General features: G+C 42.0%; 1 protein-coding gene across 1 annotated transcript in view; it reads right to left on the reverse strand.

Annotated features, from left to right (window-relative positions):
• Window positions 1–12442: 12442 nt before the first annotated feature.
• Window positions 12443–22630, reverse strand: part of DDX1 (DEAD-box helicase 1) — a 33571-nt gene continuing 23383 nt past the window's right edge. Inside the window, exons 18-26 of the mRNA XM_059132604.1 lie at window positions 21953–22004; window positions 20055–20201; window positions 16492–16583; window positions 15090–15162; window positions 14865–14937; window positions 14741–14783; window positions 13904–13999; window positions 13501–13621; window positions 12443–12770 (exon numbers count right to left, since the gene is read on the reverse strand). Of these exons, the coding sequence (XP_058988587.1) occupies window positions 12640–12770; window positions 13501–13621; window positions 13904–13999; window positions 14741–14783; window positions 14865–14937; window positions 15090–15162; window positions 16492–16583; window positions 20055–20201; window positions 21953–22004 (828 nt within the window). The 3' untranslated portion in view covers window positions 12443–12639. The remainder of the gene's footprint in view (window positions 12771–13500; window positions 13622–13903; window positions 14000–14740; window positions 14784–14864; window positions 14938–15089; window positions 15163–16491; window positions 16584–20054; window positions 20202–21952; window positions 22005–22630) is intronic.

The raw sequence follows: 22630 nt of genomic DNA on the forward strand, positions 1-22630 counted from the left end.
AGCGCCTGGACCTGTCCCCAGGCTGGGGTGTGATTGCCTCTGGGTCCTGCATTTGCCACGTAGCGTTTTCAGGGTAGCGGGACGGCCTTCGTCTGTTCCTAACCGACGTGCTAATCCCCCAAGACTCCGGTGTCCTGGCCAACCACCCCCTCCCTGAGGCTGACTCTGCGCCTCGCGTCCCACGGGCGGCCACACTCGACCGAGGGCACCCGGGCACTGCTTTCCTCAGCAGCGGCTGAGGGAGATGCCTCTTCACCTCAAAGGTTCAGATAGAGGCGGACATGCCCGGATGGACATCTCCCCACCATGTTGCGTGGAAGGGAAAATGGACCAACAGCTACGGGTGCCTCAGGACACAAACCCCATTTCACCTTCTGATGTCTTCCCTGAGTTCCAGGGCTCAAATCCCAACCTGAGACTCACCAGCCATGGCCCGTGGATATGTTATCTAACCTCTGTGAACCTAATCATTCTCATCAGTGAATGTCCACACCCCCAGGGCCCATCGGGAGTAGGTCTGGGGTCTATGTCAGCCAAGGCCCCAGGCTCCTCCTTCTGGCTCTAGCAACTTCTCTTGGGGGACCTTCTTCTTTCCACATCCCGCTCATTTACAGGGGGGCTCTGACCCCAATATGCCCAGATATTAAGAAAGGAAGAAAGGGAAGGTGGGAGGAAAGAAAAGAAGTGGAAAATGGAGAAAACGTACATATTCTAGCCTCCTTTGCAGAGATGTGGCCTCAAGTTCTGACTGACGAGATGGAAACAGAAGTTGTCGGGTCAGACTTGGAGAAGACTCTTCAAAAGGATGTCAGGCAGGGAGTTCTCTTTTGCTCCCCACTCCATTATTTTCCCCCTTCCTACTGTTTTTAGTGCATATTCGATGGCTGGAGCCACAGCAGCAAGCTTAGACCATGAGGCATCTTTGAGGATGAAAGCTGGGAGCTCAGTATTCCAGAGCAGAAGGACGCTGGGTCTCTTGAAAAAGGACCAACTTTACGTCAGCTTCAGACTGCCGGCCTCCAAAACAAACAGCGACGCCTCCTCTGTGGTTAAGCCACCATGGTGAGCTTACTGCTGTATGTAAAGGAACCTGATCCGGATGTCTCACCGAATTTTTACATTAATATTCGTTGATCATAGGCATTTATTTTATTCTAGCTATAAAATAAAATTTTAAATCTATGTCCTGCATTCTGGATGGTGCGTGTGTGCTGAATATTCTGGTGGCAAAACAGTGGGAGACACGGACATAGAATGAGGAGAGGGACACATTTTACAATCCTATCACTTTCTCTAAAAGAGAAAAGAGCGGGGAGAGGGAAGGTATTATTTTACTGATTTTATGGTATGGAAATGAGAGATTGTTAATTTTCAAGTTAGAATTAAGGCTTATATTTCCTTGTGCTTCATTCTGGCCCCTTCCACCCCATCAACAGCAGGTGGGAGGGCTCTGGGCGATCAGAGTAATTCCTCCACGTCTTCCTGCCACGGAGCCTGAGTGGATCAAAAGGCCAAGAGAATGAGGAGACTTTTCTCCTTGAGAATAGCTCCTCGGCCCCTTGAAATGAATGCGCAGCTTCTTTATCACCCTATCCCCCGGCTCACATTCCCCACGGTTGGTGAGGCAGAAAATTCACAAGAACAAAGCTCTGGCCCTAAAAAGATCTTCTTTTCAATTTAGGGTCAATTCCACATTTGGGGCCTCCAGGAGAGTCACCTTTAAATTAAGAAAAGAAACAAGGGGGCTGTTGCACGTAAGCCGGGGAAATCACACACATGAATGTGCACAGCGCCCGCCCTCCCGCCCGGCACCACACACACGCCCTTCATGGGAAACTCACAAATGGCGGGGGTGTGCCGGGAATCACGGGACCCGGGAGTCCCCGGGATGGATTCGTTGCCCTCCCCACTGCGAGTCCTTGGGCGACTTCTAGGGGACTCGTCTAGTCCTTCTCGAAAATGGGCCAACTGCCTGCCTCCTGCCTTCATCACGGAGCCGTTCTCCAGCCAAGAAGAGGTGCCGTTAGTGAAGGCACCCCGCTTCGTCCCCTGCCCCCAGGACAGGTGGCCCTGTCACTCCAGCCTGAACATGTGGTCGCGTTCTGCCATGTAATCTACCTGGGATCGCAGTCCCCCCTCCGCCGTTCAGGACGTATCAACGTGCACTTGGGTTAATTAAAGTCAACATTCTTAACATTTCACCCCTTGTGAAATGTCAGAAAGCTGGACTCCACGTGGAGGCTGGTCTGGCTCAGCAGGGGTACGACTGCTGAATCCTGGTTCCTAACCTATCACCCCAGGGCGGGATTCAGCTCCCGGTGCTGTGGGACCGGCTGCCCCCTCTGAGCCAGCCACAGCCCTCGGCAGCGCTGGTAACCGAGGCGGAGAAGAGGGCGGCCAGGCAGCCAGTCGGCACCCAGGGGCCAGGTCAAGGTGATCGAGTTTCTCGCTCCAGTCAGAAGCCCCATCACCCCTGGCTCCAGGGTCATACACTCAATCTTGGGGCTTGAGCTGTAACACGGTTCATTTCTGGGCCAAATCCCTGAAGCTGAGGGTTTATTTTTAAGGACAAGCAGTTTGCTGTTTTCAGCGTTTCTCATCAGAAATAGTGCAATTCAGCCCGATCTGCATGGGAAGCATAATTTATCATCTCACACAGATGGTTGACTAAGGGTGGGGAGGAGGTTTACTTTCCATTTTAGTTCAGCAAACATTTCCTGAGCCCCTGCGTGTGCCAGGCACAGGGCAAGGCAGTGGGGCTCATAGACCAGGCAAGCTCCTGATCCTTGAGACAGTCTAGGTAAGAGGAAACAGTGTCCCCCACCCACCCACCCACCCGGCCAACCCCAGCTTTGTCATCAGACAACCCTGGCTGGGAATCCTGGTTCTACCATTTACTATTGGAGTCACACTGGGAAATTACCTCACCTCTTTTCAACCAAGGTTGGTCAACTCAGTTGATCTTTTCAAAAACCAACTTTGGTTTTATTGATTTTTTTGTTCTCTATTTCACTAATTTCATTTCTAATATTTACTATTTCCTTTCTTCTGCTTGCTTTGGGTTATTTTTTCCCCCAGTGCCTTAAAGTAGGTTAGGTTGATTTGAAACTCTCTTCATTTTTAATATAGTCACTCACAGCTATAAATTTCCCTCCAAGCACTGCTTTACCTACATCCCCATAAGATTTCCTATGTTGTGTTTGTTTTCATTCCTCTCAAAGTACTTTCCCTCTTCCCCTTTGATTTCTTCCTTGATTCATTGGTTGTTTAGTAGTGTGTTAATTTTCACATATTCATGAATTTCCCAAAGTTCTTTCTGTGACTGATTTCTAGTTGCATTCCAATGTGATTGAAGAACATATTTTATGTAATTTCGATCTTTTCAAATGTGCTTGAGGCTTGCTTTATGGCTTAGCATAGCATATGGTCTGTCTTGGAGTGTTCCCTGTGCACTTTAGAAGAATGTGTGTTACGCTGTTGTTGGGTGGAACGTTCTGGAGATGTCTGTTAGGTCCAGTCAGCTTATAGTGTTGTTCAAGTCTTCTATTTCCTTTTTCATCATTTGTCTAGCTGTTCCATCCATTGTTAAAAGTGGGGTATTGAAGGGCCCAAGCACTACTGTCAACTTGTTATATCATGTCTTTGAAGGAATAATGATTCCTGCCTTGCAGAGCTGTAGAGACCAAGAATGCAAAGTGTGGTGGCACAGCCATTCACACAGTGGCTATCGCTGCTGTGTCGCAGAACGACTGGACAGACTATAGCACGGTGGTACTGAGGATGTCCTCCAAAGGTGGTTCTAGGTTAAGCCAGCACAGCTTCAGCCCGAAAAACACAAGCTCTCTTAAAGAGAAAGATGAGGCTCGCAGCCTGTCTTTTTCGGTGGCCTTCTAGTCAAGATACGCAGATCTCCTGTCCAAAACACAAAAACTAAGCAGCAAACAATCTTAACTTCCCAACCTTATATTGCTAGCTAATGTCTAAAATTCCTTCATAGAAGGTTCTTGTGATAATTCACCCATCCATCCACCTATCCCTCCTTCTCAACACGTTTGTTAACCTTGTCTGGGCCAGACTCTGTCCTGAGGACCGAGGATATTGAAACCAGACCTGCTGTAAAGGGCCCACCCTACCTGGGGAAAGACACTGATATGTAAACAGGTGAATAAAACGTAGGCATATAAATTGCTGTTGTGAAGGAGCAAAAGGTTTGCAGGGCCCAGAAGAGGGAAGCGACCTGCCTGGTGTGGGAAAGAGAGGTCGAGATCAAGACAGCAAACAACAAACATTAACAAAACTGACCAGATCGCCAGCGGCGGAGTCCCATAACCCTCCCTGCCCTGCCGGTCCTCTCAGGTAGGAGGGCCCCTGGGAGGAAAAGCAGGAAAACAAGAGGATGTTACACAAAGTGAGTCATCAACCTCAAATAACCAAGAACTGCAAAGGCAGAAAGTTCTTGACTTGGAAGTTTGCCAACATCAATGCTGCAAAAATAACCATGATGAATTCACATATTTCTGTGCGAGTATCGGTCCGCCATAACACTGAAATCTTAGCCATAGGAAATTGGAGCTTTTGGCCCCATATGTTCAAAATCATGCTCATATTTTGGTCAAGATTTTCTTAAAGAAGCTAAAAGCTCTATTTTCCTGCTGAGAGTGGTGCTGGTGTTCCATCCTGGCCTGGCGGGGACCACAGAGGAACAGCGCCTGCTCAGGGTTGAAAGGCAGGAGGTTTCGGGTCCCTGTCTGTTTGGGGTCTCAACCCCTACAGAAGAACTGATGCCACCGGCTAAGTCACTGGACACTTGTCATAGCCTAAAACTTAGCTAGTCACTAACACTTGTTGTGTGCTCACTCGGTACACAGCAGGGAGAGAGAAGGGAGCCCAGACACCCACCCCTCCCTGGAAGAACTGCCAAGTCACCTGAACACACTGGAGAAAAAGAGTCATAAGACAGTTTTTAAAAATTAAGAGCCACCTAAAGTGTAAGGATGACCCGAAGGCTTCCTAGGGGCGGAGCTTAGGATGGAAAGCCACAGGTGCCGGGCCTGACAGACAGCTTAAGGAACTTGGACTCACCTCTCTGGGCTTTGGGTTTCTTATCTGCACACACACAGAAAAAATTAAAAACTCAAAAAAATTAAAAAGAACTTTGGCTCTTACATGAGGCTGAATATAAACTATCGGGCTCATGGCAGGCATTCAAAAACGTGGTGTTCTCTTGCCCCCACCAAGGAGGCAGAAGTGACTCAGCCCCGTAAGGATGGGTGGCATCCTGACAGGCAGGGGGGAGGTGGGAAGGTCTGCCCGCAGGCAACAGCAGCCCTGCAGTCCCAGCTGCGAGAACACAGGGACGCAGGGGCTAAGTGCCTGCGTGCAAACTTGGGCCCTGCCGCTCACTTGCCAGGAAATCCTAGGCAACCACTAAACACTGCGTGCCTTGGTGTCCTCATCCGTAAAATGGAAGAGCTAATAGAACCTCTCTCCTGGGGTGGTCAGGAGAATTCTTCAACATGAGTAAGCACAGAACAATAGCTGGCACATAGTGAAGGGTCAACCGATGTCAGCTATTTTTCTTACGTACAGAGGGGTGTGAGGAGGCCCGAGATTCGGGAGGACTGGCAGATACAGGAGATGACAGCAGGAGGGCTGGTACCAAATTTTAAAGAACCCTCAGTGCCCAAGGTAGTCTGGACTTAATTAAGGCAATAATGGCCCATGGCAGGTTCTGGAATGGAGGCTGTCATGGATTCATGGTAAGCTGAAAATGATAGACTCAAACGAGTTCCTGTCACAGCTTTACATGACACCAGAAAAGGCTGTTCTTGAAGAGTGACTCACGTCTCCTCCCGCCTCTACCCCTCAAAGATGGCATTCTTTGGGGAGAAAAGCAGAAGCCAAACGACAGAGCATGTGTCTGCTCATTTTCCTGGTCTCTCATTTGCAACCCCAAGACATCACTTGGTCCTCAGGGAGACTGGCACTCGGGGTGGCCGATCATCATTCTGACTTCTCAAATTAAACAGCCATGAGCTACTTTCTGAAGTGACTAGGCTCATTGTTTGGGCTGTCTGTCCGAGCCCACACATCCTGCCCGCACCCCCACCCATCCCCACCCACGGGCAGGCTAAGTCAACTGGGATCATTCTGCAAATCTCCACCATGCTCTCAAAGGGCAATGCTGTAATTCCTGGGATCAGCGGGGAAGCGGCAGGAAGATGAGTGGGCGCTAACCCGCTACCCCACCTCACTTCATTCAGATCTGGGCCTTTAGAGACAGGCAGAATCAAAGGAAGTGACTGAGGAAGTGCATTCTGCATTCTAGAGATGGTAATGAGAATGGCAATTAGCATTCATGCAATTTTGACGTGTGTGGAAGTTCTTTGTACAGAGAACTCCAAATGCTGGGTCGGAAAGAAAGTGGGTGCTGTGATCTTATAAGTGCTTTGTAACAGAAGAAACCACTGGAGCACAAACTGTGCGCAGCCAACTCCCGGGGAAAATCCTAATGCACGTTTCTTGGCCTTCAGGATCCACAAGAAAAGACCACAGACTCTGACAGATGTAATGGGAAATAATTCCTTTGAATCTATGATTTGCCTAGCAGAAGGGGGGAAAAGGAAAGTCAGGTAATCCTTAACTGACCCCAAGTGGTAAAAATATACCAGCCCAAGTGTTTAGGACTTTGTGGGTATTCACGGTGTGACATTAGCGCCACCTGGTGCCCTTACCGGGGAAATGACAAACCGCAGAACCACAAGAGCTAGCTAGCATAGGTGGGTCCTGCTGCCTTTAATCATTTTGTAGAAAAGTATTACTTCGGTGAGGGGTGGTGAGCTGACAGTGGTAAAGTAAATAACAATTTATGGGCAGAAAGATATGATAGAGTTTGTTACTACAACCAATAGAATTGACGTTTTAAGCGAACAGAATTTAACGCTGTGTATAATCCAGTGTCTCCAAATTGCTAGCCTTCAAGTACCAAACAATACCTCAAAGCTTCCAGCTTGTATGACTACAGGTTAGCCAGCTCTGCCCCAAATATGTCCAAGAATTCTTGGGAGTGCCTGCTAAATCGGACTGCCACCAAGCCGGACTGTCATTCTTTGTAAGCTTTGGTTTAGACAACTGCTCAGGGGTTTTCTGGTCCCCCACCCTAACCCCTGCAATTAGGGGTCCTAACCAAATCCCACACCCTCCAACACCATTTTGTCAAAACACAGCGCCCTCCCTTTAATACCCAATTCATACTGACATACCTACTTGCTAACAAGATAGCAAATTTTTGAGGATTTCAAGGGGATCCCCATGTAGAAAAGGAAACCCCAAATTCATTATCAGACCCCATTGTTCCCACACTTAACTGACCCATTCCTCCCGGCAATCTCTCTCTGACTCCAACCTCCAACCAGGCAATTCCTATTCTGATCAGGATATCCGTGCCAGACCCTCTTCCCGGAGATCCTGACACACCACAAAAGACTGGGAAGTCCTCAACATCCAATCTATTGCCTTCAGAAAGACAACCTCTGGCTGCCAAAGTCCTACTTTGGCGGTAGCCAGTATTTATGCTCTGATTGGGATTTAAGGAAACATACTGCTAACAGCCAACCAGAGCCTTTTCTGGTGAACAGGATGAGTTACCAAGCAGGGGAACAAGATCAGAGGTACAATAACAGGTTGAACCAATGATTTCAGTAAGTCTATAAGGTAGCTCCATTTTTAGCAAAAGCAAAGTGGCAATGCCAAAAACATAAGGAAAAGATTAAAGCATCCTTAAGATTTGTCTGAATCGTCAAAATCACTATTTTGAAGGAAACATCTGGCTACAAAATTTATTTTTAAGATAATCTCAGTTTCTCAAAAATGATAGGACGCCATTTTTATATATATATTTTTTTCTCTACAATAACCTCTACCGCATAACACAATATGCAGGGTTCCAGCCTGAACCTAAACTCTATTTAATCTTACAACATGTTTCAGCTTGGGTGTATGCAGAGGGCACACCTATCTGCAAAGGAATCAAGAACTAGCCTGAGTCAGGCTCCATTTAAAGCAGAGACTCCCGACCGACCGTCGAGCCTCGTAGTGGCTCACCATCACCTGGGGCACCAGGCCCCAGTCCAGAACAATAAAATCGGAGTTTCTGGAGGTGAAGTGCAGATACTGGCATTGTCTTCCAGAACTCCCCAGGTGCTCCCACTGTGCAGCTAGGGCTGAGAACCACCAGCCTACAGAAAGAAACAAGGTATCATTGTTAGTATAAAGGCAGCCGACCAGCACTGAACCACAGATGATTCTAGGACAGCAAGCCTCTTTCTCAGCTGTCCTTCTGAATTATCTCGCCTGGATCTTAGGGTAAAAGACTGTAGTGAGAATTATAGCTCTAAGAGCCATTTCTCTGGAATGGTGTTTCTTGATCTGTGGTTCAAGGTGCATCTGTGCTGCGATCTCCAGAGGAATGCGTTAAAATGCCGATTCCCAGGTCCCACCTGAGACCTACTGATCTGTGCATGTGATTAGCTAACAACAAGTCGGGGGCTGTTGCCAGGGTCAGATCCAGGCCTGTCCGACTCCCCGTTCTTTGAAATTCCCCTCAAACTGTTGACCAGTAAGAGTGGGATCTCTGTCAGGAAAACCAGAGCTTTAGATGACTTTAAATGAAAGGTAATTATTTAAAGCAATAGAACGGAAAACAACAGCAAAAATTCCCCTTCCACTCCTCCCTCCAAAGGAATCCTCTATCAATTACTTTAGAGGAGCCAAATAATATCCCTCCCTTTCCTTCCTGTTCCACCACATTCTTTCCCTTCTAACGAATATTCCTTTTCCCCCAAATAAGGTCACTTGGAAAAATCCCTGGTAGTTGTCAGCATCTATAGGAAAATAATAAAATGTCTCTGTAAGTGAACCTACCCCAGATCACATTTTCTATTTACCTACACAGTTCTCCTATCTTACCGATCTCATTCAGACTACAGTGAGGTGCATAGTTCCCTCCTAAGTCCGAAGAGTAAGGTAAAAAATGTTACTAAATGGTTCTACCATTTAGAACTAACTGGAAACCCCTTTTTTTTTTTTTAAAAAATCCAGGCTATAATCAGTCACTGCTACACACACTTCTACCTTGGGGGGAAAAAAAAAGCAGTTTTGCACCTGATTTACAAGCTGGATCATTGTACAACAATGACGGTGGTGGTGAACGAGAGCGGTGAGAGCAAGGAGTCATGTGAAGAGAAGCCACATATAAGATTTGGGTGACCTCTGCCCGCTGGCACCAACTCATACACCACACCAAGAACAAGTATGAAAACAAACTTCCAATGCAACCAGTGCCATTTGTAAAATACACTGTGCAGAATATTCTTCCTGTCTTGTTAGTGTCCGTGTCAACCAATACAACCCTTGCAGGAAGTGATCTGGTAATGAACCTGAAAAAGAGTCAGAAGCATCACACATTTTAATGCAACAATCCAGTTTCTCGAATCCAGTAGCAAGCAATCCAAAAGAGATCAAACATGTTCACAGCAGTGAACAGTATAAATACTATAAAATATGCGACGAGCACCTCTTAGGTGCTGGACTTCGCTGAATGCTTAACACAACCCTTGAATGATGAGAATTACTTTCACCATTTCTATAAAGAAAGAAACTAAATCTCAAGAGAGGCTAAGGAACCAGCCTCTGTCATCTGGCTCCTATGGGTTAGGGCCAGAATCACCCCCTCGGGTTCACACCCGCCTCCATCCCCTTGGGGCTCATGAGCAGTAAGAACACAGCAGTCATGTAAATAACAGCACATTCCACAGATTACGGAGCCATAAAGTATTTACAAGGAAATACTATGTCAAATGAAAATACAAAATTGTGTATACAGTAGGACCTAAACAGTACACCAAAAATTTCACACACAAAAAATGAACTAACATGTTAGTAATTTCCTCTGAGAGTGGGAACAGAAGTCAAAAGGATGGAGGGGTAGGCACTGTTCTAACCAGAAATTTCCACTTCTGTTTATAATAGGAAAATATGTGCTCATGAGGTAAGCGAGGTTTTTGCAATTCTATAGCTAATGCCAGTGGCTAGAGTCCTTGAGACTCAGTTCTCTTGAACATAGTGGATCCACAAAGAGACCAGCTCACTTAAGTTTATTAGTATTTGAATTTGGAAAAAAAAAAAAGCCCCAAACACAAAACCAGTCACTATGAAAGTATAACTCTACCATAAATCAAAGCCTGAAGCTAGCTTCGAAGAGAACAGAATGAAAGACTAGATAATGAGGAGGAATGTGGCAAGACTGCTAGGCCCCAGGCCGTGCGGGGTATGTTGAGGGTGGGGCAAGTCTTTGTACTTCTGTGTAGCAGGGAGACAGACAGAATTCCAGGCGCAAGGTATGTGAGTGTACTTACAAGCTCTTACATGGTAAAGGCTGAAGCTATGAGTTAGAAAGACGAACAGGTGATGGTTAATATTTAATATGTCCTGGGCTTTCGTGCACCCCTCGTGTTCTGTATTAGCTGGGGTAGAGGCCTAACCATACGGTGGCTCGGAGACAATTAAGTTACACGAACGGGCGGGCCAGCCAGAGAGGGCAGCAGCTTCCCTCCAAGGTCCTCCAGGTTCCTTGTCCCTCTGCATTCCCAAAGTAGGACACTTTCCTAACGTGGACAAAGGCTCACTACCACCACCTCCGAGGTACAGCTTGAGCAAGGAAAGGGAAGGCAGAGGACGTGAAGTTGTCGCATCACTTTGACTTGTACCCCACGGATTAGAACCTAGGGAAGGCAGTCCCTAGCTAGGAAATCCTACTGATGAAAACTCAGAAGGTTCTGTTTCTAAAAGGAAGAAGGGAGGCAAATAGAACCGTCAGGGCTCAGTGACCACTTCTTTAATAATAATAAATTCTTAGCATGAATCCTGAGGCCTGAAGGAATGGGTATCTGGAGGCAGGGACTGAGAATAAAGGGAAGGGTTACCCGTGATGTGAGTACAAGGGGCCGGCCGGCCAAGTCTCCCGACAACCCCTCTGCTGGTCTGGGCACACAGTTTGCCCTCAGAGTTTCTGTGCAGATCACTGCAGTTGGACAGTAATTTGCATCGGAAAAGCCAAATACCCACTTCCGGTCTCCATGCCTCCCTGGGCTACCCATTTGGACCTGAGGATCGTCTTCTAATGGGAGACAAGAGTAAAAGCTGAGACAGGAACCCAAGTTTCAGCTCCACTTCTCCAAACCAGGCCACGTGGGCATGCATTCCTCCAAACTGTGCTTCTGCCTCCCCCAGCTCCAGTATTTAAATGGCCCAGATCTCAGTCTTTTCCTTGCTGTTATGTTGGTTAAAATAACCCCTTTCTAAAGCAGTGATTAATATGCGTGGACGCTGTGAAGCGCTGTCATCGCACAGCTCCGAGATCAGCTGGGGCGGTTCTAGGACATCTCCAGAGAACGTGGTCTAAATGTGAGAGGATGCTATTCTCATCATTTCGCACAAACTGTGACTCAAAATCTACGCAATGGTTCTCCCACTGTTACTGTCTACCCTGAGTTTCACTCAAGATTTTGTTTAAAGAAAATATTTCTGTGCTCAAAGGTTTAGAAACCATCATACAAGAATTTATAATAGCCTGTGTTCTTAAAGAATCCTAGCACAGGAATAAGGCTTTATTAACTAAGAGTCAAAAGGCATACAATAACAATTCAAATTTATCTCTTCTCTTTTCCTTTGGGTATTGTAGGCAAAAGGGACTGAAGAAACATCTCCCAAGGACTATGTTTAATTTTACAACATAGAGGAACAGGGTGCCTGGGTGGCTCAGTAGGTTAAAGCCTCTGCCTTTGGCTCAGGTCATGATCCCGGGGTCCTGGGATCAAGCCTTGCATCGGGCTCTCTGTCAGCAGGGAGCCTGCTTCCCCTCCTCTCTGCCTACTTGCAATCTCTGTCAAATAAATAAATAAAATCTTTAAAAAAATAAAAAATTTTAAAAAACATAGAGGAACAGTAAAATAGTTTTATCTTTATAGTAACTATCCTCTGGAAAGAAAGGTTCTTAGAAACAAGACAAACCTTCCAAAACACATCCTTGCTGTAACCATCACACACTACTCCTCCTCAATCCTTAGACACAGAACCTTTCCTCCCTCTCTAAAAAACTCCAGGCCCCCAAAACTAACCAAGTGGTCCTTCTGCCTTAGGATCATCCAATTTTCTTTCCTGTCATGAGTCTCCTCCAGCTTCAGCTTATACCTAGGCAACTATAACCATCTCAAGAACATCTGCATCTGGGATCGCTTCCTATGATAAATTCCACCCAAGAAACCACTGGTGGTTCCCCACACCCCCTCCGCCAAAATCACATACCCAGAAACTTTACTTGGTCAACCCATAGTTTTCTTGAAAAAGAAAACCATCAAATATAAGACACAAACCTTCATAAAAATATAGTCATCAAATTTATTATTCTCATTAGGTTGCCATTTTATGAAGAATTCCTAAGATTAATGTTTCTTGACATGCAAGAGTCAGCATTAATAGCTCCTGTTACTATAAATACTACTGCTTGGAAGCAGTACAACTGTTCTAGAGTTTGAAGACTACAGACTTTTATTATTCAAATCTTATCAGTGTATGTTAAAATCAGAAGGTTCGGAACAGCTGGTTAGGAAGGTAGCCAAGATGCAGGAAAGATGTCTGAGCCTCCTTTTCAAGGGCAGCCAACTCTTGAACCGTAGGTGCCAAAATATCCACATGGCCTTTATAGTTTCCACCTGCATCACACACACAAATTATAAAGTAATGTAAATGACATGCTTGAAATAACTTGTCAGCAATACTTTGGCTCAATTACATCCGCTCATACATTGCTTCTAGCAATAAAAAATGTACTACTGGGCAAGTCATCTCCACAAGTGAGTTCTAAAGACGTTAAATCCACAGAAATGAATGATCAGGCCTAACAGTGTCCCAAGGCCCCTAGCAACCTCCCGCATCTCCTTTTTTTTTTTTTTGGTTTGGAAACAACTAGCTCAGTAGCCTGAATCTTAAAAAAAAATTTTCAGAAATGAGCTAAGGGCATTCCAGGCAAAGGAAACAGTATGCTGGTTTACCACTTGATATTAAATCAAATGTTTTCAATTCTTTGTTCAAAATCGCCATTATACTGGTTTCCTAATAACTCTAAAAATGTTCAACTATTCTTTGTGACATTAATACCTCAAGAGAAACAGCTATGCTTCCATCCTTCATTCACATACAAATCACACAACCCAAAAATGCTACAAGACACATATGGATAAAGTGCTATGAGAATAATGAGGAAATGATTAATAAACTAAATAAACTAAATAAATTAATTAATAAACTAAATAAACTAAATAAACTAAATTAATAAACTTAATAAACTAAAATGATTAATAAACTAAAAATAGACACTAACACAGACGCCCAAGAAGGACACATTCACATTTAGAATAGAAATAAAAGGAACTCAAAACTCACCACCAGCAGCCCTTTTCTGACCGTAGGTGACTTTCCCATCAAATTCATCCACTGGTACCTTTATATCCGGTTCAACCTGAGAAATGGTGCAATTCAGATGCTCTTCTATCTCAGACAGCAACTAAGATGGGAAAGGAAATATAAAAAGCATTTTCAAATAAAAATCTCATTTAGATAGAGTTGCACTTTAACGATGTCCAATGAAACTAGGAAGACTATAATAGTATAAATGGAAGTTAGATTTCTGAAGAGATAAACTCACAAGTTACCACTTACAAGCTATAACTAACATTATAATCAATTACTACTTTTCCTCACATCTAACAAATAAAGCTAAGGTATTACTTTTATAATGAATTGTGGTCTATTGTTGCCAATTTCGTACATTCCTTAGGAGTCTTACCTGCATCTCATTGTACCATATAGTACAGCCACCGTCTTCCTTGAGTCTTGTGTTATAACACCCTTTTCCACGGCTGCTACATACATGGTACCAAACCTACATGAAATATGGAAAAAATACTAACATATATGGAGACTGCAACCTGCTAGATATTTTTATGCTCAATTAGTTTTTTAAATATTTTCTATCCCCAAGGACAAGAAAAACAGACTGCAGTATTGTATGTCATCCCATGACTTCCACCATTCAGGAGCTCATTAACTAGGTCTTCTAAAAGACTTCTTTTTGAGAATGATCCTGAAGTTTTCCTAAAATGCATGCCAATTACAGAAAGGAATTCTCAGATAAAAACAAGGATGAAAAAGTAAATACTGGAGAATACTCTATCAAAATTATATCAAAAAGTAAATCCAAATGCTCTCTATAATAAATACCAAAAAGCAAAATGAACAACTATTTTGGACAATGAGCTTATGGGAGTTCCTTATTCTTGAAACGGTTTGGTAAAGTTTCATCAAATTATACTGCAAAATCACAAGTTACACCCTCTACCACAAAAGTTCTCTGTGGCATGATGTCAGGGAGGGTTTAAATAGTTTTTGGTGAAATCAAGTACACTAAGGCTATTAGTGAAAATTATATTTTGCATTTTTCCTTTCTAAACTACATCCTATTGCTGGTCCATACAAGACTATAGAGAAAAAAGATGCCATTAAAAAGTTCACTTATATCCATATGCAACTGAATTCAATGTAAATGGAAAAATCAAACTGCTCTTACTTACAACATCTAAAACGACAACAAACAATGAATATAATACAGCACTGAGAACATTACCTTTTCTTTCTCTGTTGCTACCAAGGAAATGGCCAGACCCATCCTGAAAAGTTTTAGAAGTCTTTATTAGACTTTACTCCTGAGGCATAAAAGCATGAAAAGAAAAAAAAAAATACAGCAATACCTTTCAGCTCTTCCTACTCTGCCAATTCGATGTACATAGTTTTGCTTTTCATCAGGCAAGGTGACATTTATAACTGCAAATAAAAGTAATTATTACCAATTGCCATTAGTTTCTAAAATTTTCAACCATATTAGATGTTTGATGTTCTAAATATTTCAAAAACACTAGAGGGTTCACTCTGAATTCCGTAAAATTTAAACTGAAGTTACAAAACCTTTCTTTTACCATAAGGAACACCGTGAATATCAATTCCTCTGGCGGCTACGTCGGTGCAAATCAAGAATCTTACATCTCCTTTCTAAAGAGAACAGAGAGGGGAGAAAGGAATTTATTATGACATATGCTAAAAAATAAATACAAATACTACCATTCCACTGAGACCGCTGACTAATGTGTTACTATCAGATTAGAGGTCCAGATACTCATAATTCACTGGACCTTGTCTTAAATTTTTAAGTTATGATCTACTAAAACAAGACATTTAAGGTGAATAAATCAGTAATTGGATTCATTTTTATTTGCTTTTTTCTCACACCAAAGATAAACTGCTTATAATTTGGATTTATCTTTAGAAATCCTGACTGTTAATGCCAAAGCAAGTTTATAAAATTTTAAAAAAAAAGAGGGGGGGAGAAAATAGGAAAAAAATGTTAAAATATAAACATTATCTTTACCTTGTATTAAAATAAATTCAGAATACCAGGCATTTCACCTTGAGGTTATACTTTTTGTGACAACAGACAAAATTCTAAGACAAGGGAACAGAGAGTGGGCCCCAGTGCTCTCACCAAGGAAATACAAATTAGCCTTTGCACGTCATTTGTGCCTCAAGGCAAAGCAAAGTTAGACACAGAGTGGGGAAGGAATGCTGACCTGGGGTCCAGCGTACGAGCCTGGGTAGAGAAGGGCAAACATACACACACTGAAATGCGACCACACAACATGCTCCCATATGCACATTCTGCTCACATGGAAGCATAATCCAAAGTTCCTAAGCTCAGTACTTTCCACCTTCTATTCATACGATGGGTCTGAGAGAAAATGCTATTTGTACTCTGCACTGGGGTGAACACACGATAAACAACGAGAATGCTGTGGGTGGAGGCTCCTGCCCTTGTGTTCGAGACGGCTCAAACCCTCCCCACCTCCACCGAGAGCTAACCCACCTGTCCGCGGGCTGCCAGCATGAAAGTGGGACAGTGCGCCCCAAACAGTTACAAGTGTTTTTAATCCCACAAAACCGTACTCTTGCTACCTCTCTTACATTAATCTACAAATTAACTTCGCTATGGGTATTACTACGAACTGTTAAAAAAAAAATAATAAGACTCACAGACATGGTTTAACTATCCCATGACCCTTCTCTTAAAAATACCTACCTGAAAGAATTCAACTAAGACTTAAGTTGAAAATTCTTACCATAGCAGTGTTGCACGGAGAACATGTAACTGACCACTGCATACTAAAGATGACTAAGCCCTGTCATCAAGGATATATCAACAGAGCAAAAATCTTTTGAAATTTCGAGAACAAGAATGGCTTTAATAATACTAACTGTAACTGATTAAAATTGGCTGCGATTCCCCCCTTGGCTATTAAGGAAATGCAGTCAACTAAAGAGCAGTACCTTAAATCTTTCCAAATTTTGCTTCCTTTCATGAGGCTTTCTGTCCCCGTGAAGACAAACACATGAGAACTGATGTCCTTTTTTATCAGGTCCTGGTGAAGAGCACATTAAACAGTTAACCTTGGAAAACAATACACCAAAGACTGTATCAAAAAACCAATAGCATTCCAACTACAATGGTGCCATATAATTCCACAGAACTCTACACCCCAATTTGCCACAAACCACAGTTAACACAATTTCTGTCATAAGTGAAATGCCATTAAAATAAACTCCAGGAGCATTAAAACTGATTTACTTTGAAGGATATTTTTAAGTCACTCTTCCTGATGTATAGCAGACAGAACAGTATACCAAATGTGTTACTAAAGGAAAACCTATGTGTATACCAGGAACCTCTCCGATCCCATATAAAGAAAGCTAAGAACCAAAAAAGCAGACAAGAGAGATCAATCTTGGAAGGACCAAAATAGGCATGATGAACTTCAGGCCCTTACTAAAGGCCACGCCCACGAGCCCACCCCCATCAGAATGTCCTAACAGCTTCATGATCTGGTACCCTGGCCAAAGCAGATTAGGAGCAGCAAACTGGTAGGATGGAGAGGCATATACACTGGAAGCCAATTCTAAAAAAGAAACTCAAGTAGATACAGTAAGAAAATCCATCCAGTCCTGATCAGAGTAAGAATAAACAGCCGTCAAGAGCTCAAAAGAACCCGTAGGCTCCAGCAGGAATGCAGAGTAACAATAATACCATAACTACTCTACATAGTAAATTTTAAGTTCAATAAAATTACTTCAGCATTCAAGAAAAATATACCATGAAAGCTACCCACCCAAAATGAATACAAGAACTAATTTTGCAGAGAATAAATAATAGCTAATCAGAACTTCCAGAGGCCTACCCCTTAGGCCTTACTGCATTCTGAATTCAAGTTGTTTAGGGGAGTATCACACACACACACATTCCTACTCCCCAGTCAAGCCATGTATAGAGAGAGGAGGAATCCTTTATTTTCCTCTGTTAAACCTCTGAAGTTCTGGTATAAACTGTGTTACTTTGGTAACCCAGGTGTCCCGAGCAATGGCTTTTCTAACCAAATAATCAAATTCTCCATTTAAAACCAACATGGACAGGAAGAAGTATTATAGAACAGTCACTATAACTAAAACAACCAAGCAAGGTTGTTTGCTAGAACTTGGGGGCAGCAGGGGCGGGGACCGGATGGTACTAAACTGTTCACAGTGATGAGCAATAGAACCTATTCCTCATATAACTATCAGTTCAAACTTTTTAAACTGTTTGAGTTTTCTGGCTCCCTGACATACACCAATTATAAAAAGAGATGTGTCTGGGGCCCCTGGGTGGCTCAGTGGGTTAAGCCTCTGCCTTCAGCTCAGGTCATGATCCCAGTGTCCTGGGATCGAGTCCCGCATCGGGCTCTCTGCTCAGCAGGGAGCCTGCTTCTTCCTCTCTCTCTCTTTCAGCCTGCCTCTCTGCCTACTTGTGATCTCTGTCTGTCAAATAAATAAATAAAATCTTTAAAAAAAGAGAGAGAGAGATGTGTTCGAGTTCTCCCCACTATGAAAGCAGGATTCATCTGTTACCAGGATACATCTGTCAATTTTTGCTTTATATATTTTTCAACATTAATTTTCAAACACAGCAACAATGAAAAGATCTCAAAGTAAATAGCTGTATTTTCACCTCCTAGATTATACCACTAACATTTACTATATTTACTTTACTGCCTGTCTAGCTCTTTTTCCTATCAATTCATTTTTCTATTTTTGATGCATTTCAATATAAACTGCAAATATCTGTACAGTTCAGCATGCATCTCATTAACTAGAATGCAGTTATTTGTCTAGGTTTTATGATTTTCCTTCAAGGTGAAAGTTACATACAAGGAAATGTACAAATCTTAAGCGGACGTCTGGTGAGTTTTGACAAACGCACGCACCTATGCAAGCCCAAAGTCCTATCAAGATAGAAAATATGAATGTCACTTCACAAAGTACCCCCATTCCCATTATGCTGGGGAAAAACCAATGTTGTGGGTTTCTTCCCCTTTCAGATTAATTCTGACTCTTCTAGAACTTCACATAAATGGAATCATACAGAATATAGGCTTGTATAAAGAATCTTCATTCTGCAAGATGTCTGAGATTCACCCACAGCTGCTGAGTCCACCAATAGTCCATTCCTTTGTATCACTGAGCAGTATTTCCAGTGACTAAATATTTCACATCTGGTTTAAGCCATTTCCCTACTGACAGCCACCTGGTGTATCTTCAGTTTGGGGCTATTATAAATAAAGCTGCTATGACCACTCTTGCTCACAGCTTCTGTCAATAACTCTTGGATAAACTTTATTTATCTTGAGTAACTAGGAGTTGAATTACTAAGCCATAAGATAGCAATGTTAATTTTATTTAAAAATGTAAGACCAGGGGAGCCCGGGTGGCTCAGTCAGTTAAGCGTCTGCCTTTAACTCAGGTCATGATCCCAAGCCCCACATCCAGGTCCCGACTCAGCGGGAAACCTGCTTCTCTCTCTTCCTCTCCCTCTGCTTGTGTTCCCTCTCTCACTATGTCTCTGCCAAATAAATAAATAAATATTTAAAAAAAAAAAAACAAATAAAAATGGAAGCCCTTGTACCGACATGGCTGTCCAGCAACAGTGTGAGTACTCCAGCTGCTCAACAACCCCGCCAAAAAGTGGCCTTGGATTTTTAATCTAGCCATTATAATGAGCGTACAGTGCTACTATGCTGTGATTTTGCATATCCCTAATGACTGAGATGTTGAGCATCTCTTCATGTTGGTTTATATGTTATAAGGAGCGTAACACTAGAATCATCCTATACTCATTATAGATTAAATATTTGATTACATAGGGACTTTATTTCTAGTTAATATTTGTCTTAAATTCTACTGCATCTCTTGTTAACATAGCTAGACCGACTTTCTTTTCACTGGTAGTTTAGATGATACATATATTTCTTCAGCCACTTTCAATCTCTCCATGTCCTCAGGTTTTAAGTATACCTCTTATAAATAGCAAACAGCTAGATTTTATCCAGTCTAACCATCTACACCTTTTAACCAAGGACTTATATAGTGTTTACACTCAGATTTTTCCACCAGCCATCTTACTCTGTAATTTCTAACCATTCTGCTATTTCTTATTATGTTTCCTCTAGCTTTCTTAGCCTTTTTAAGATATTTTTTTTCTCCATTTATTGGCTTAGAAAATATACATTCTCTTATTTAATGATTATAACTTGAAATTTTAACATTAAAGTTAATCAATAACATTACCCTTCTTCCAAATGGCAGCAGGACCTCAGAACAATGTAATGCACCTGTACCTGCATGGAAAGCCCTCACTGTCTGCCTGGGGCTTATCCTATGAAAAAGTACTAGATAAGCACAGATACTTACAATGCACCACTGCTACTTTAAATTCTGTGCATGCATTCGAGACTGCATCAACATGAGACTAATAATCTATTAAATGAGGAAATAAACACAATTTATTTCAAGTGAGGAAACATTACCTCCTCCTTGTTGCATAAAATATTGCTCCAAGTTATCACAGTCAATTTTGGTTCTACAGAAGATAATTGCTTGATCCATCTTGTGTTCCTTGATGGCCCGGACAGCATACTCCCCCTTCAGGATTTTAATAGCTTCAGACCACATCTCTTGAATACCATAACAACAACAAAAACAGAAAAAGAATTTCAATCTAAAACTGATATAAACACACATAATTACAGTCACAGACTTACTGCCTAACTCACCTACAATACTTGGCTTTAATAAAAAATAAGTGAGATTAAGATAGGATGAAAAGGTGAGAATATCCATTCACTCATTTATTCCTGTTTCTGTTAATGTGCATTTGTGCCACCTTATGGGCACCAAAACACCTATAATCGTACCTCTTATGAGGGAAACAGACATATAACCACAAGCAAACAGAGCTTCATACCTACAACAAAACTCTGTTCCTATCTCTCATGGACAACTAATCATATGCTGCCTTGCATTAACTCCCCTAACTGCTCAATAAATGTTTACTCAATTATTTTAACCCCTTTTAAAAATAATCAATGTACTTCTTAAATTTAACACCAGAAAGTTCATACTTCTACGGAATAAAAAAACTGTATGTCAAACGAAGTCCTTTCTTAGCCATCACCCCCCATCTGTTTCAGTGGGAAGCTAATGCTACAGTTACCAACTATCTAATGGGAAATTTTAATTCTGTAACCCACCATATTTCTAAAGTCTCTCTAGCCATATCTAATTGTTATATAAACTAAGCAAAACATTTACAAGAAAAAATACATGAAGTAACAATTTATACTTTATAAAATGTATTCTCAAACAGTGGGAGGACACATTATTTTGAATCATCAGGGTCTCTGCTCCTCTCCAACAAAAAGGCTATTTGAGCATACACCTTATAAATTTGGAACTGCACATAAAACTGAATCCAAAGGGACTCTATTTAATCAAGATTTCAGAAAATTCACCTTTCAGATACTTGCCATAAACCTACACATGGATCCAACCGTGAAGCAAATGCAGTCTCACCCTCCCCAATGACCCACGTGAGACATCAAACATTAAACATGCAGCCTAATGGGTCTGAGATCTACTCAACATTCGATAAGCACGATCCTTGCAAAAGAATGTACACTCATAGATCTTTAAAATATTATGAACCTGAAACAAACAGTCTCTGCTCTGCAAATAAATATCTTCACTGAATTAAATGTTCACCTTTTTAAAAACCAATAAATATTTAATGATCTAATGATATTCAGTTTAGGAGGATGAAAACGGCCTAGAGATGGATGGTGGCCATGGATGCAAAGTAGGAATGTACTTCATGCCACTGAACTTGATCCACTTCAGAATGGTTAAAACGGGAAATTTTGTGTTAGATATACCTTACCATTTACAAAAAGAATGAACTATTTCAAGATAATTTCTGTATCTTCCACAAAGTTGTAAGCTAAAGACATTTTCCTTTATTACTTAATTCCCTCAGTGAAGAATCTATGTGACATTTCTCCAGAAATTCAGGACCAATATAAAATCTGTTGCCAGAGAATTGTGCTAATATCCTATGGTAAAAAAAAGAATTCCAAAATCCAAAGTATGTGTGACCTAGCTGTCAAGAGACTAACATCTGAAATTCAGTGATTAATGCTGCTCTTAGCTGACTGGTATCAACATTTCCCTCATTTCCTTATTATTTTTGGTGCTTTTATCTTCAGATTTCCTGTTCTAATTTTATAGGTCACTTCAAAGCCTTCATGAGAATAGATGGGGCATAAATTCAATTAAAACAAACCAATTTGTTTTCAAAATCTTTCAAAACCATTCATTAATTCATTCGCCCATTCATTCATTCACTCACTTAATCACTCATTCAACTTACCTGGACTATTAGCACCAGGCCTTGTGTTATCTTTTGCATGTACATCATCAGTCTATTAAAAGAAAAGGTTAACAAAGGGTAGCAAGTGGTTAAGTAAGGATTCCAAACAGATATCATTTTTTTAAAGGAAAAATGTACCTAACTTTAGACTACATTTCAGACTAGGCAAAAGCATTCTTCAGATTTAGAAAACCCTTTATTAACTGTAAGTCTAAGACTAAGCAATTTTAAATGTAATAAAAATGGCTTTTAGATGTAATAAAAAAGGTGGCTTTTAGAATATTATATACTTATAATATACAACACACCCTTATTTTATAAAGGTAAATCTAAGAACAGCGGAGGGAAAAAACACTAGGTAGACACATGAAATTTCTTTTTAGGAAAATAAGGAACCTCAAGAGGACACTAAAATATTATTGAAAACAGCATCATTGTATCTGAAATTAGATCTAGGTATATATATTATCCTACTCATTTATCAAAATTACATCAAGGAAGATGATCATTGAAAGTAATTCTTATAGAGGGGGCGCCTGGGCGGCTCAGTGCCTTCGGCTCAGGTCATGATCTCAGGGTTCTGGGATCAGGTCCCGCATCAGGCTCTCTGTTCAGCAGGGAGGCTGCTTCCCCCTCTCTCTCTGCCTGCCTCTCTGCCTACTTGTGACCTCTCTCTGT

This window comes from Mustela lutreola, chromosome 9, assembly GCF_030435805.1.
Source record: "Mustela lutreola isolate mMusLut2 chromosome 9, mMusLut2.pri, whole genome shotgun sequence".
NCBI classification, from domain to species: domain Eukaryota; kingdom Metazoa; phylum Chordata; class Mammalia; order Carnivora; family Mustelidae; genus Mustela; species Mustela lutreola.